This window comes from Catharus ustulatus, chromosome 3 (assembly GCF_009819885.2).
Source record: "Catharus ustulatus isolate bCatUst1 chromosome 3, bCatUst1.pri.v2, whole genome shotgun sequence".
Classification (NCBI taxonomy): domain Eukaryota; kingdom Metazoa; phylum Chordata; class Aves; order Passeriformes; family Turdidae; genus Catharus; species Catharus ustulatus.
The window spans coordinates 37421354-37434498 of NC_046223.1; the positions used below are offsets into that span (position 1 = coordinate 37421354).

The 13145-nt window shown below is 37.9% G+C and overlaps 1 protein-coding gene across 3 annotated transcripts in view; it reads right to left on the minus strand.

The window, feature by feature from the left end:
• The window catches only part of HEATR5B (HEAT repeat containing 5B), a 56868-nt gene that overhangs the window by 41722 nt on the left and 2001 nt on the right, over window positions 1-13145 (minus strand). For all 3 annotated transcript variants that reach the window (XM_033053828.2, XM_033053830.2, XM_033053829.2), the window contains exons 2-14: window positions 12485-12653; window positions 11838-12049; window positions 10219-10327; window positions 9148-9297; window positions 8518-8689; window positions 7979-8136; window positions 6755-7004; window positions 5052-5207; window positions 3451-3701; window positions 2893-3004; window positions 1536-1688; window positions 1153-1252; window positions 672-781 (exon numbers count right to left, since the gene is read on the minus strand). In XM_033053828.2, the coding sequence (XP_032909719.1) occupies window positions 672-781; window positions 1153-1252; window positions 1536-1688; window positions 2893-3004; window positions 3451-3701; window positions 5052-5207; window positions 6755-7004; window positions 7979-8136; window positions 8518-8689; window positions 9148-9297; window positions 10219-10327; window positions 11838-12049; window positions 12485-12610 (2059 nt within the window). In that variant the 5' untranslated portion in view covers window positions 12611-12653. The remainder of the gene's footprint in view (window positions 1-671; window positions 782-1152; window positions 1253-1535; window positions 1689-2892; window positions 3005-3450; window positions 3702-5051; window positions 5208-6754; window positions 7005-7978; window positions 8137-8517; window positions 8690-9147; window positions 9298-10218; window positions 10328-11837; window positions 12050-12484; window positions 12654-13145) is intronic.

The window sequence follows — 13145 nt, forward strand, 5'->3', positions numbered from 1 at the left end:
CCCAAATGCCTAAATAATAGGTAAGGCTGGAAACCACTGGAGGTCATCCAGTCCTACCTTCTGCTCAAGCAGGGTCCACTAGAGCACATTACTCAGAATTGTGTCCTGCTCTAAACAACAGATTGCGCCATCCATTCAGGATGACAACACAAACTGTTCATCCACATGATCATGTAAACATAATGATTTAACAAAAAAAACCAAAGAAACCCAAAAAGTAAATCTGTCAGACCATGTGATAGTGCTCTTGGCAATTTATTAATAGCAAATCTGTGTAACAGATCAAATCAGGTTTTTAAAAAAAAAAAAACAACCAAACCAACCAAACAAAAAAATCCAAATGTAACCAAAACTAAACCTCTATCTTTTAAGTAGCAATGACTTAAAAAATCATTATTTGATCTCCATACCTCTCAATCCTATAAAGGGGACCATAATATACCCCTATATATACCCCTGTTATACCCCTAGTGTTACTCTATGAATGCTTTGCAATACTCATACTCTGTAGTTATGCTGTCAGGATGGCATACAGAAGATGAGGAATATAGTACAAAATTCTTGGAGATTCCTAGAATTGTATTTCAGCCCTTACAGCTGCTTCAAAGACAAGCATCACAAGTACTAAGTATAGTTTTTACTTCAACAAAAACTGTTAAAAATTTATGTACCTTCATATGTCTTCGGAGGCAATAAAGCCAATATATCATAAAGTCTTAAACGAACCATAGCTGCACTGGCTTTGAGATGAGCTCCATGGGCTTTAATTACTGATGGAATGCTACAGAATTAAAAATGAAAAAGAGAAACCACAAATGTTGCAGTTGGAGAAAAAAGTATTTTCAGATTTCAGTCTCTAGGCAAGGCAAGAAAACAGTGTTCAGAGGACTACTCTGAATAACACTACTCAATTAACAATACATTTTCAGAAGTAATTGTACAGAGAAAACTTTCATTAAAAACCCAACAAACCCACAACATATGCTGCCATAAATCAGTGATGTGCACCTCCTTAAAAGTCCTATTTTAATTACAGATGGGGCAGGGGGAAGGGGCAGACACCAAACCACCAAACCCAACTCCAAATTAGTTCTACTATTTCAAGACCAGGAAAAGACAAAAGTGAATAAAGAGCGAAATCTGCCTACTTACTGTGACATCATTGTCATGGCACATTCTATGGGTGTCATTAGTTTCCTGATCACATCCTCAGTAAGGAGCTCAGGGCAGTGAGCAACAAAGCTTCTCATAGCTAATAACAAAACAGTTTAAATTACACTTCCACTGAAACAAACAGATATAAACAAGACACCAATTCTGAGAGTATCAAAAGAGCAGCAATTAAAAATATTTATTCAAAGACTGTGTGATCTGCTCATAAAATTGTATGCCGAAAGCAGGACCTACTGATGAAAACCTGACACATTTTATTCATTTTCAAAGAAAGAGGGGAAGTTCCAGGAGTTCTCTCTACAATATTGGGATCATGTTTTGATTTACTGGGCAGATATAATCTCAAAGTCTGAATTTCTTACCACACAGAGCTCCAGCACGGCCTTCCAGTGTTACTTGCCAGGTGAAAGAATCTCCTCTTGCCTTCTCTGCTTCCAGTTCCTTCAGAGAACGTGGAAACACATTTCGCCATAGCAGCAACATCTTAGGCAGATGATACCGGACAACAGAAGGACCTGTGTAAAAAAATAAAGTGACAGCATAATAAAAATGTGTATTGCAGTGTGAAAAATCTGCTGTGAAGTTTCTGCTCTTCAAATGATTTTTGTCTTATTTCACTTCTCTTCCTTTTTGCCCTACTTGGAAGAATGAGAACCAAATTAAATTCTTTCTCATTCCTAGGTGGCAAATGAGGCAAATGTGGCAAATAAGTACTACACATCACATCTGCTTGTGGGTATCAATCCTAAAATAGGAAATAGTAAAAAGACAGTTTACCATGGTATGACATGACAGTAGGTAGGGTAGTCTATCTTTTTATGCTGACTTCTATTTTCTTCATATTAAATTTTGAAGGTAGGTTCTTTAGCCTACTCTAGTCTGTCCATAAAACAAATAGAAAAATAACTGATAGTTATTGATTAGGTAAACTAGTTTAACAGACAAGTTTTTTTCAAACTTCTGAAAAAGATCCAGTGCAAGTACATTAAAAATACGTTGGAGGACAACCACAATAGGAATACACTGTTAGAAAAACATGATGATAAACTGGTAAAAGAGACAATTTAAAGAAACTACAAGAAACTCAAATGGTATTTGATGAGAGCTCAAAATACTGCATCTGAACTTCATCATATTTTCCAAAATAAAAGAAACTCAAAACAAAACAGAAAAGAACACCACTGCTGCAAAATTCAAGAGTACACTTACAACCTCTCAAAATGCAACTTGTGATACTTCTGCAATGGCAGGAATGAGCATGAGGCTGGCTTTTTTAAAAGAAAACTGAAGGACTTTTAAACTGACAACACTTCTACTCAGGGCTGTTGCCTATCTAGAGACACACATGCAACTTGTTGAAATGCTCACTGGGTTTCATTTACTATCCATTTCTTCTGCACCACAGTACAAAGGAAGGAAGAGTATGGGTAATTTTGCCCTTTCAGAGAATGAGTAGAGGTTGGGTTTCTAAAAACAGAACAGATTTTTTTTTTTTTTTCAGGTATGACACCTTCTACCATACTTTAGCTTATATAAGCACTAATATTTCACTTCTCCCCAGCACAACATTGCTGAAGTAAGTGCACTAACACTCTGCTTCCCCTGTATAAATACTCTTGTGCTGGATAATGAGCCCATTATGTGTAAAGACCATTTGCCAGAGTGGATAATCAGAAGTGTTGGACAAGCTTTAAAATAAAAAAAACCATTTTTACAAACCTAAAGTCATAAGTGCTCCAAGTAAAAGCCACCCAGCTTGAGTCCGCTGCAAGGAGAGCCTGCTGTTCTGCGCAGCAGTTCGTAACAGATCCTCAGCAATACTGACCACCATCTGCACCAAGGGCAAAACACAGGGGGCTTTGAAAACATACATGAAGCCACTGCAAGCTACTTCCACTTGTTCACTCTTACAGACTAAAGATGCTCTCAAGTCACTTGAATTGACCTTCCATAAAGAATGGATGCAGATTACATTTCATGCTGATTTTTCTTAACAAACCCATCAATATTCTCTTCAACAATTATTTCAGTAATTTTTCAATTATTCGATTTCTCTTCAGCAAATTTGAAAGAGAAAGAGAGGAAAAGAGTTGTTAAATATCGCAACTGAGATTCTAAAAGTATGTGCTCTGGTCACTACTCTCACAGAAGACAAAAGTTCTATTTCAATAATGCTTTAACTCATTAATTAGCACACCACCCATTTTGCAAAGCTTTTACTTGTAGATAAAAAGGTATCTTTCAGTACACTTACAGATGAAACACTCACTATCTCACCTTTCCTTTGGCATGAGGAATGCCTAGAGGACACTGATGCACACCACCTAACAAAGCAGCCATTGCAAAACTGTAGCCACTAACAGCTTCAGGGGAGGTCTTCAGATTGTTGAGTCTTTCTGCACATCTGTCTAAAAACGGAGTCAACTGAAAGGGCAGTGCCACGGCTACACACCGCAAGCACCAGGCAGCAGCCAGTCGAGCAGCCATGCTGGGATGAAGAAGAACTGAAGTTACTGTCTCCAACAGACCTACAGAAAGGAGAGTTGGCAGTCTTTAACTTATGATGCACTTTTTAATATACATATGCTTTTTAATATACACAGACAAGTAAACTGAATCAATACTAGGCAGTCAATGTGAACATTAAGAAAGTCAGAATCAAAGTACTTGAATTTGCTGACTCTTCCTTTTCAGGAAAGATGGTAGCTGTTGCTAGCATTATGCTGCTCCCCATCAGGTTTTGTCAGCAAAGGTGGAGCTATCAGAGCCACAGCACTGACTCCTACTACTTAAATACTGAAAAGAGGCAGTAGTGCTATATAATAGAACAGGCACCGGATGAGCCAATTTCCATAATGTTTTACAGATTACCAATAACAAAGCAAGAGCAACACTAATCTTTTGGTTTTCTTCACACTGTGGCCAAGCAGATTCTGTAGATGTCACTGACTGCTATATCCTGCTTTTGACATGATCCTGTTCCCCCTGCAGCAGGTTTACATCCTTCTATGCTCTCCAAACTTCTGTGCCTACCTAATCCCACTTTCTATCTGCACCAACACTTTCTTTAGTCCAAATCTCCGCAAACTTCTACTTCAAAGCTCCCCCTGCTGCTTGCTTTCTCTGGAGTTAGTGAACAACTTCTTCTACCTGCTGAGCTCACAGTAGCTAACAGAAATAATACTGAGATATAGTCCCCTCTGTTCTTATGGGACCCAGCTGCCAGAAGGAGTAAATATGAGCAGTCTTCCCTACTCCAAAGTTGGCATAAAAGTAGTACAGGAACAATGTTATATGCAACAAGACAACAATCTGTATCATGAAATGTCTAAAGAAGAAGCTCGCACTTCCAGAGGGAAAAAAAACATAGGCATCCACAAATTCAGATACTGACACAAACAAGAAGAAAACCCCACACAGACCCTAGTCAACTTCAGCTAAAGAAGTACTTCTCTTAAAGGGGCCTACCAACAGCTTCATCTCGACAAAATACTTTTGCCTCCCCACAGAAATTTGGTATTTAAAGGCAATAGTTTTCCAGAAGCAAATATTTCAGACCTCATGTAGCAAATCAATGTTATGTATTTATTTCCTATAAAACATGTAAACAAACCAATGCCAAAAATTACCACTTCACTCACCCTTAGAAAGAGCTTCAGACACACTCCAATGAAAACAGCTGTTTAATACTTGGTCAAAGTTGAACTAAAGTTAGGGTACTAGACACAGCAAGCTGGACAAACGTAGCTATCTGGAGTACTACAGGAAGTATCAATTTCATAGATTTTTTCATATTCATTTCTTATTTAACTAGATTTAATGATATTTCATATTATTTGCTCAAATGCCTCACAATCTATTTCCACGTATTTGCATACCAATAGAGGGTTCTTGAATAAGAGGAGATGCAGTGGCATTCAGACTCTGAACCAGACTACCCAGTTCCTGGAGAGCACACACCATTACGTGCTGGCTTGCAGCTACATCAGCAGCTCCTGATTTATTTTCACTGTTAGCATCATTCACTACTGCTTCTGCAGAAAAGAAAATGAGAGTGTCTTGCTTAACCACAATTTGAATCCCACCAAGCATTCACAGAACAGAAAGTGACAGTTTCATTTTGACATCAGTCCTACATTAAAACAAAACCACAAGTCTGGTCATAGTGAGAACTAACAAAATGAACATATTCTGCAGGGAAAGAGTTTTACAGCTATCAGCCAAACACAGTTGTCCAAAGAAAATAAAAAACAGATGACCAACGGTTACCATGGATAGCAGAGGTAGGAGAAACAGCGCAACACAGTAAAAGCACTTATACAAAACACACATGCTCAATGTGTGCATCTATATGTAGGAACAAAATATACAATCTTGACTTATCCAGGTTCTGCATACAAATTTGCATGTAATACATGTTCAGTAAAACTAAAAAAAGAGACCTTTAGTAAATAATCACAATTTCTAATCATCTCAGTGTTATCCAATTGAGTTCCTCAATTCCACAGTATGTCTTCCTACAAAATATCCCAGAAGTAGCAACTGTCTCTTCAAAAAGGGACTTCAGTACCAGCTTAATGTTTGTGTGTCCAGTACAGAAGAAATTTAGAGAACAGTCTGCTGTATATGAAGGGAAGCAATTATTACCAAGTAAAAACTCTCTCAATTTTTCATCACATTCATGAGAAAATCTCAAAAAAATGAAAGTTCTTCAAACCATCCAAATACACAATTGAATTTCCAGCAACTCTGACAAGGTGGCAGGAGGAGCATTTTCTGTAACTGTTTCCTCTCAGAAACTGCATTTTCCATAGACTCATTTTCCTGGAAGTAGTACTTAAGGTAAAGAGAAGCCTTTAAAAGTTCCATGCCTACCCCATCAAAAAATAGTTATGAGAAGAGCTTGCAAAAGTTTCTAAGTCAATTTAAATTCTGTATGTTAAACATTGTTTTAAACTCAAATTAGATGGTAGCAGAAAAGAAAGATATGTTTGATAAATAAAGTGATGTGTAGTCACAATTTACTCTTTTAAATATCCAGCTGGAGCTAATTCCTTTCACAAGAAACAGAGGCCAAGAGAGTTTTTTTAGCTCTCTTAGTGGTTCCATATTCTGCAAAGATTTTCAAAGGGGTCACATTCTGCAGATTACATCATTTTTGTCACAAAATTCAACTGGATATTAATATGGATATCAGCAGGGGAGACACAAGGACCAACAAGATATTGACCTACAGGATTTTCAACACTGTTAGCAAAGAACTCTGCATATACTTAAATATGAGGCCTTTGACTTCCAATACAACCTATACCAAGAGAGATGGTAAACGCAGAGTTTTCTTCTCCACTTCCATTCTAGGCTTTTGGCAATGCATTTGCAATCTGGAATAACAAGCCAGTGTCATACAATCACTTTTGAAGCAGAACTCAACCTCTGAACATTTGAAACAGAAAGCAGATGAACTATCCTTTCCCATACGAACAAAATTACTCCTCACAGTAGAAGAAAGCTGGAAAATGGCTGCCTCAGTAAAATGTCAGTAACTTTCAACTGGTCTTGAATGAAGAAAAATGGTTCTCACCCACTGCCTTCATCTGTTTACCAATGGCTTGACATATTTCTTTGGCAGCTGCAATCTGTGCTTTCTCCCCCAGCAAGCTGCCCACAGTTGCTCTCAGGATAAAGGACACACATCTTCGAGAGTAAACAGCCTCCACGTGGGTCTGAGTTGCACGAGGGTGGGAGACCAGATCAAGCACATGGGACAGAAACGTAGCAAAGTTGCGCTCCAGCCACTGCCCTCCCAGTGTTGTAACAAAGACAACATAGGCCTGCAAATCCAGAAATCACACAGCAACCAGATTAAAACAGAAACAAAATCTGTATGAAACTGTAGCCAGTCTTGAGCATAACGCACAATAGCAGCAACACCAGCTAGCAATAAGCAACTCTAACCTAATGAGGTTACTCAGCATGAACCAATTCAGTATCTACATCTTTACTGCTGAAACTCAACTTTCTCCAGTGCCAAGAGCAGCCCCTATATTATGATGCATAATATACCTTTGAATGATGGTAAAAAAACCCAGTTCATTGCTTTAAATGTGTCCCTTTCCAAAAAAGTTAAGAACACCATGTAAATAAAAGCAGCAGCATCATGTTCCAGTTCACAATGAAAACCTGGCATATTCACCAAGTTCACTTGAAAAAGGCTGAGAAAAAATAGAGGGTTTCACAAAATAACCTATAATCAAAGAATCTGAATTCTGGGAAGTTACTGTAACATACTGAAATACACATCAGAGTGAGAATGTCTGAATTTGAAGAGATGCTGCCACCAACTTTCTTTCTCAGACAAGGGGAGTTTCCACATTCATCAGATTTCACCTACTCATAAGAGATATATGGAAAGAAGAAATGTAGTTTAACTAATCTGAGCTGCAGTCGAAAAGGGAACCACAAAAGGGTAACAGAGCATCCTCCCTAAAAAGAAAATAAATTTTAAAAAGGAACTAAAGTCTTTAGCATATTAAATTTTCAAATATTTTTGCAAGTTAATTTCACCTGATAAACACTGATCAAGTAAGTTTTCCTAAACTCACATTTTAATTTATTGTTATTGGATATCAATAATAAAAGAAAGTGGATAGGTGAACAATACCTCATGTACATCTCACAAAACAGAAGAGTCAAATTAGACCTGTAAATTAACTTGTACAGAAATACAGAAAAGAAACGTGCATTTTTCCTACTAAAAGGGTTACAATTATGCATAAATTTTACCTCATTAAAAAAAATTACAAACCTGGGTAACACCAACTCGCACTTCCCTGTTGACAGATCCTCCTACTTTTAACATCTCTCCACCACTCTTCAGGAAACCAGATCCCCCTCGCAGAAATCCTGTGGCCATGAGCTCCAAGACCTCCTCAAGTGTGGCTCTCTTCACATTCTGCCGCATCACTTTTTAGAAAGAAAAGTAATAATTTGTTCTGAAAGTTCCAACCAACACAAGCAATGGTCTTGAAACCTGACTTATTAATTCAAAACTGTCTTCCAAAAACAAATTTATCCAGTATTTCAGATAAAACTTTCTTGTATGCTTAAAAAATAAGCCACTTCTCCCAAGTGATTTTTGATAGTTTTCTCTGTCTTTTCTTTGTATGACTACAACAGGGACTCTGCACTCTTTCTAGCTTATTGTTTGTAAAAATAAACAATCCATCTGCAAGCTTCCATCTACTGGAACAACAATGTGTCGTGCAGCACTGTCATGTAACCTGGTACTACTGAAGGTTCAACTAAGTCTGCCAATGTAGACATGGAATCCAGCAGGGCTCGTACCTGTTGCTTGTTTTGGCATCAGTGCTGTAGCCATGACTGTCCCCAAAAGCTTTGACACTGCAACTCGCACACCATAGTTTGAGTTTTCCAGAGCTTTAAAGCACAGCGTTGCAACATTCTCTAGTTCAGCTGTCCACATAAACACTGCTTCATTCTGTAACTCCAGCAGACACTGTAGCAAAAAACAGACTTCCTAAGCACCAGGAGACCATTCTTACATTTTATCTAAGTATCAGACTGCAATCGTCAGGTTTATGCAGAAAATATTTTAATATGAAAATTTCAATAATTAATTTACACACACTCTACCATAGACCAAGTATGTTAGTTGAGTAAACAACCAGAAGAATAATGGAAGAGGCTAATACAAAAACTAAAAAAATTAAAAGAAAACTCAACACAAGAACCATGTTACCAAAAACCTCCCACACTGAGGCTCACAGATAACACATTCTATCTCATATTTTTTTACCTGTGAAATAAGCCAAATGTCTGAGCCTGCAGTGTAAACTGGTAAGGACGTAGCTTGTTCAATTAATTATGAAATTTCCCTTCCTAAATAACAGGTCCCAGTGCAACTGCAAGTACTCAAAGCACAAGAATTTCTGTGACTGGTGAGAAGACACCCACCTTAGCCACTGCACACCGCACAGCCATCGATCTGTCCGTCAGCAGAGACCGGGCATTCTTATAAATATCACGGTGACACGAAGCTGCTGCTCCTCCAAGTCCATTGAGGACTTTCTGCAAACTCATCAGGATTTCACTGCGGCCCTGAGACTGCACGCACACAAAAACATTTATGCAAAAATGTGGACACAGCAGTTGCATTAAGAATCAGGTGCATACTTCTGCATTTTCCTGTTTCTATGCAGGAAGGCTTTTGCAAACATTGAAAATGAAGGCATAGATAACTGATATGTAGCTGATTCTAAATAGAAGTAAACACCACACATAGCTTTACTTAAAGCCCCTCAGTTGTCACATAAATCGAGCCCAGGCAATCCAACAAACTGGTTCTAGGTAAAATGCTTGTGAATTGTCCCACTATCTATCAACTGCAGTCTTGGGGGAAAAAAAAAAAAAGCAGATGATAAGAGAGAATGGCAAGCCCAAGTGCTTCATGCTATGCAGGTACTTACAATCTGAGAGCACACAGATGCACAAAAACAAACAAATAAATAATCACACAGGTACAACAACACAGCTGAAGAAAATAGCTGCCACCACAAGATCCACAGAGTCAGCATTCCAACTTGTTCCAACAGAGCCATTTGCATAAAATCAGACCCACTGACAGCTCAGGATACATTCTCTCAATGTTATGACACACTCTCTTTTCAAGGCACAATGTATTCTGCTCACATGCAGAGTAACAACCTCCCTGCAATATTTAAGTGTTCATTATTAACAACCAAATGCTTATTCAGAGTACATGGGCAAAAATCCTAACACAGCAATTAGAAATTACAGATACAGTAATTTCTGAATTTTAGTTACTGATGCTACTATGAAGCAACTATTACAATATTCATATGATAAAGTCTAAATTCTCTGCAGTGGACCTGAAACTAGCTAGGTAAGTGATTCGCATGCTTCAGTGCAGGAAAAAGTAATCTAGGCAATTTGGCAAACACCTCTGGAGGAAGCAGGTTTCAGTTTAAAATGGAATTAAGACCACATAAATAAACTGAAACTTACCTCTGCACTTTTCAGAGACTTCAACAGATTATTCACAGTTTCTGGAAAAGAACTACCCAGCATTCTGCCCATTTTTTCATAAAATGCTCCAACACATGCCACAGCAGCCCTATGAGAAAACAGAAAAAGAATACACATATTAATGTATCATCTAAATGAAAACAAACAGTTAAATAGAAATGTATGCTCAAATCAACATTGATGAATAAAAATCTATTTGCTATCCACTACTTACACTGGCTGTTTAACACAGTCCATTTAAATAATTTTTTTGCTTACCAAAAAAAAGCAACAGAAAAGTTACCAGTTTTTAAGAATACAGATGTATTTGAAAAGGTATTACTATAGGATCTACACAGAGTGAAAAATCCTGGAGAAAACAAGACAGGATGAATGATAGACTGAAATGTATCCTGACACATTTTTAGAGATACTGAATTATGGGTTTTTTTCAAGACTAAGAACTTAAAATGCAGAAATTATTGCATAATACAAGAAAATTTACAGGCACTGTAAAATCTCTGGATCCATAGACAGTTATTTACATGTTTTTCTTGCTCTGTCATTTGAGATTAGGAATATTTAGTTATCACCACATTGCAGTTGTATACACAAACAGTTCCAGGACAGTCACAGAAGCAGCTCCTGAAAACATGCACTTTTTCATTACAAAGGAATGAGGCTTTTTTAAAATCTGTAATTGCTGGTTAAATAGTTTTTTAGCAAAGTTAAGTCACAAACTCCTTACAGCCTCCCCCTTAATGGGCATGTGTCCATTAAAAAACCTTCCAGACTATGACTTGGTAGCCTAAAACTCAGAGCATATTACAGTAGAAAACACTTCCACTTATACAAGTTCTTCACACTGCAAGAGCTAGAAATAAGAGGACATTATCTGCCCAAACAGTAACTATTTCAGATTTTATTGTCAAATCCTATTGTTGTCATAATGACTGAAGACAAAACCAAATTTGGGTTCACTAGACACCGTGAACATATGAAGCAGTACATGGGAAAGTACCAAAAAGTTTCAGTGGAAGTTGTTTGTGGCATTAACCAAATTCCTACCAATGGGATTGCTCCTATGACTAAAGACAAACTGGATCACACATCCATGCACACACATTTCCACATGCATAGACTCTGCTTGAGAGACCTGTGCAGATTAGCATGGTAGGGGAATAGAAATGTTTTTGATGGGGAAAAAAACCTTGAATATTTGGTTAAAATTCTCTAGGCAAAGATAACACTCTGGTTTGATAATCAGCAGGTTCCGCCTTTAATGGGGTACCTGAGTACAATCAGCAGTAATTCCACTGGTGGAATGCCTTCATTAACTGTTATCCTCTCCATGCCATAAGCAGGTGAAGAGTCATAACACAGTACCTTGCCTAGAGAAAACCATTTCACACTCACATAGACATGTATGTGTCACCTTGAAGTCCTGCCCTGCACAATCTCAATCCAGTACTTTTCTCTGCTATCTATATCAAGCATTTGTAACTCCAAACAAGCACAAAGAATATAAGTAAGCATAGTGTGCACATATATAGGCAGAGTCGTCTTTAACATCCAGGACCACTTGGCTTAAAAATCATTCCCCTTTCCCCAAGACATACAGTTTTGTGGGCAGGTAGGCTGCAGTGTCATCTTTGCTCTTGATGATGTCGTTACACTTGTCAAGTGTCTGAAAAACAGTAAATGTGTCTCCAATGCTGTAGAGAGCAGCGAGATTTTTTGCAAGCAGCTTCCGTGTGGGTGGCCCAGGGGAACTGCTGATGAGTCCTGTTAGCTGTTCTACAAGTTTCTTCTGCTTTTCCTTGACATCTGTCTGTTAACAGGCCAAAAATAAGTAAGAAAAGTAGTTTAATCCTCTGTGTTGCTTCTAAGACCCAGAAAATCTACAAGAAATGCAAGTAAATCTTATTCCACTCCCAACTGTATGTACCTCAGCAAATTGCTTTTCTCAGAGAGATATGATACATTCAACAACAGCAGAGACTGATGTTAAATGCTCAGAATTAGTTGCTATCCAATTAAATTTTTACGTTTTTAAAAATACTTACTAGCTGTCCACATTTACTGCCTACAATTAAACACATAAAATTGACAAATTAGCACAGAGACTCTTCAGGCTAAATTTGGAACCATACAGTTACCATCTGGCCATTACCTGTTAACTTTCTCTGGCATGAAATTAATACAAATGCTTTTTAAAATAAAGTTTCTTTAGAAAGAAGGAGGGGGGGAAAGTCCATTAAATTACCTTGTTGGCAGCTACCAGCACTTTATCCAAAAACCTCAACCATTCAAAGATAAAAACTGGTCTCTTGGCTTCTGTGATTTGAGCTAATGCCTCTTCGTTTAGTAACAAACTGTGAGCCAGCTCCATAATGGGTCAAATTCCAATTTTATTGCAAAGCTGTGTAGAAACTCTAAAATAAAAATGTAAATATTAGTATAAAGTACAGTACATCAGTACAAAGCTTCGAAAATCAAATGAAAATATCCAGCTTGCTTAGACTTGTCTTAGCTAAATAGTCCCACATAAAAGCTACTCACATATTTACAAACTAAGTCCATTCATTAGTATTTCAGGGAATGGAGGTGTTAATTGTAAAAAGAGCACCTACAGGCAATTCCAGGGTACAAACTCTCAGCTAAGAAAAATATACCAAAAGAAGGTAAAGGAATCATCTCACTGTCTCCACTTACATGAAAGAGAAAAAGGATTGTTGCAAGTCAAGACCCTTGAGCACACTCCAAAAGCCAGGGCATGAACCTGGACCCCCTTCTCAACCCTTCAACAGACAAGCTCAGATAAGCCTACCACAGGGAGGACTTTCCAGCCAATTCAAGTTTGGGAGAAGCAGGAAAGTGATAGGATTTAGCATCACTGACCTAGGGTTTCCCTGATCCCACTAGTC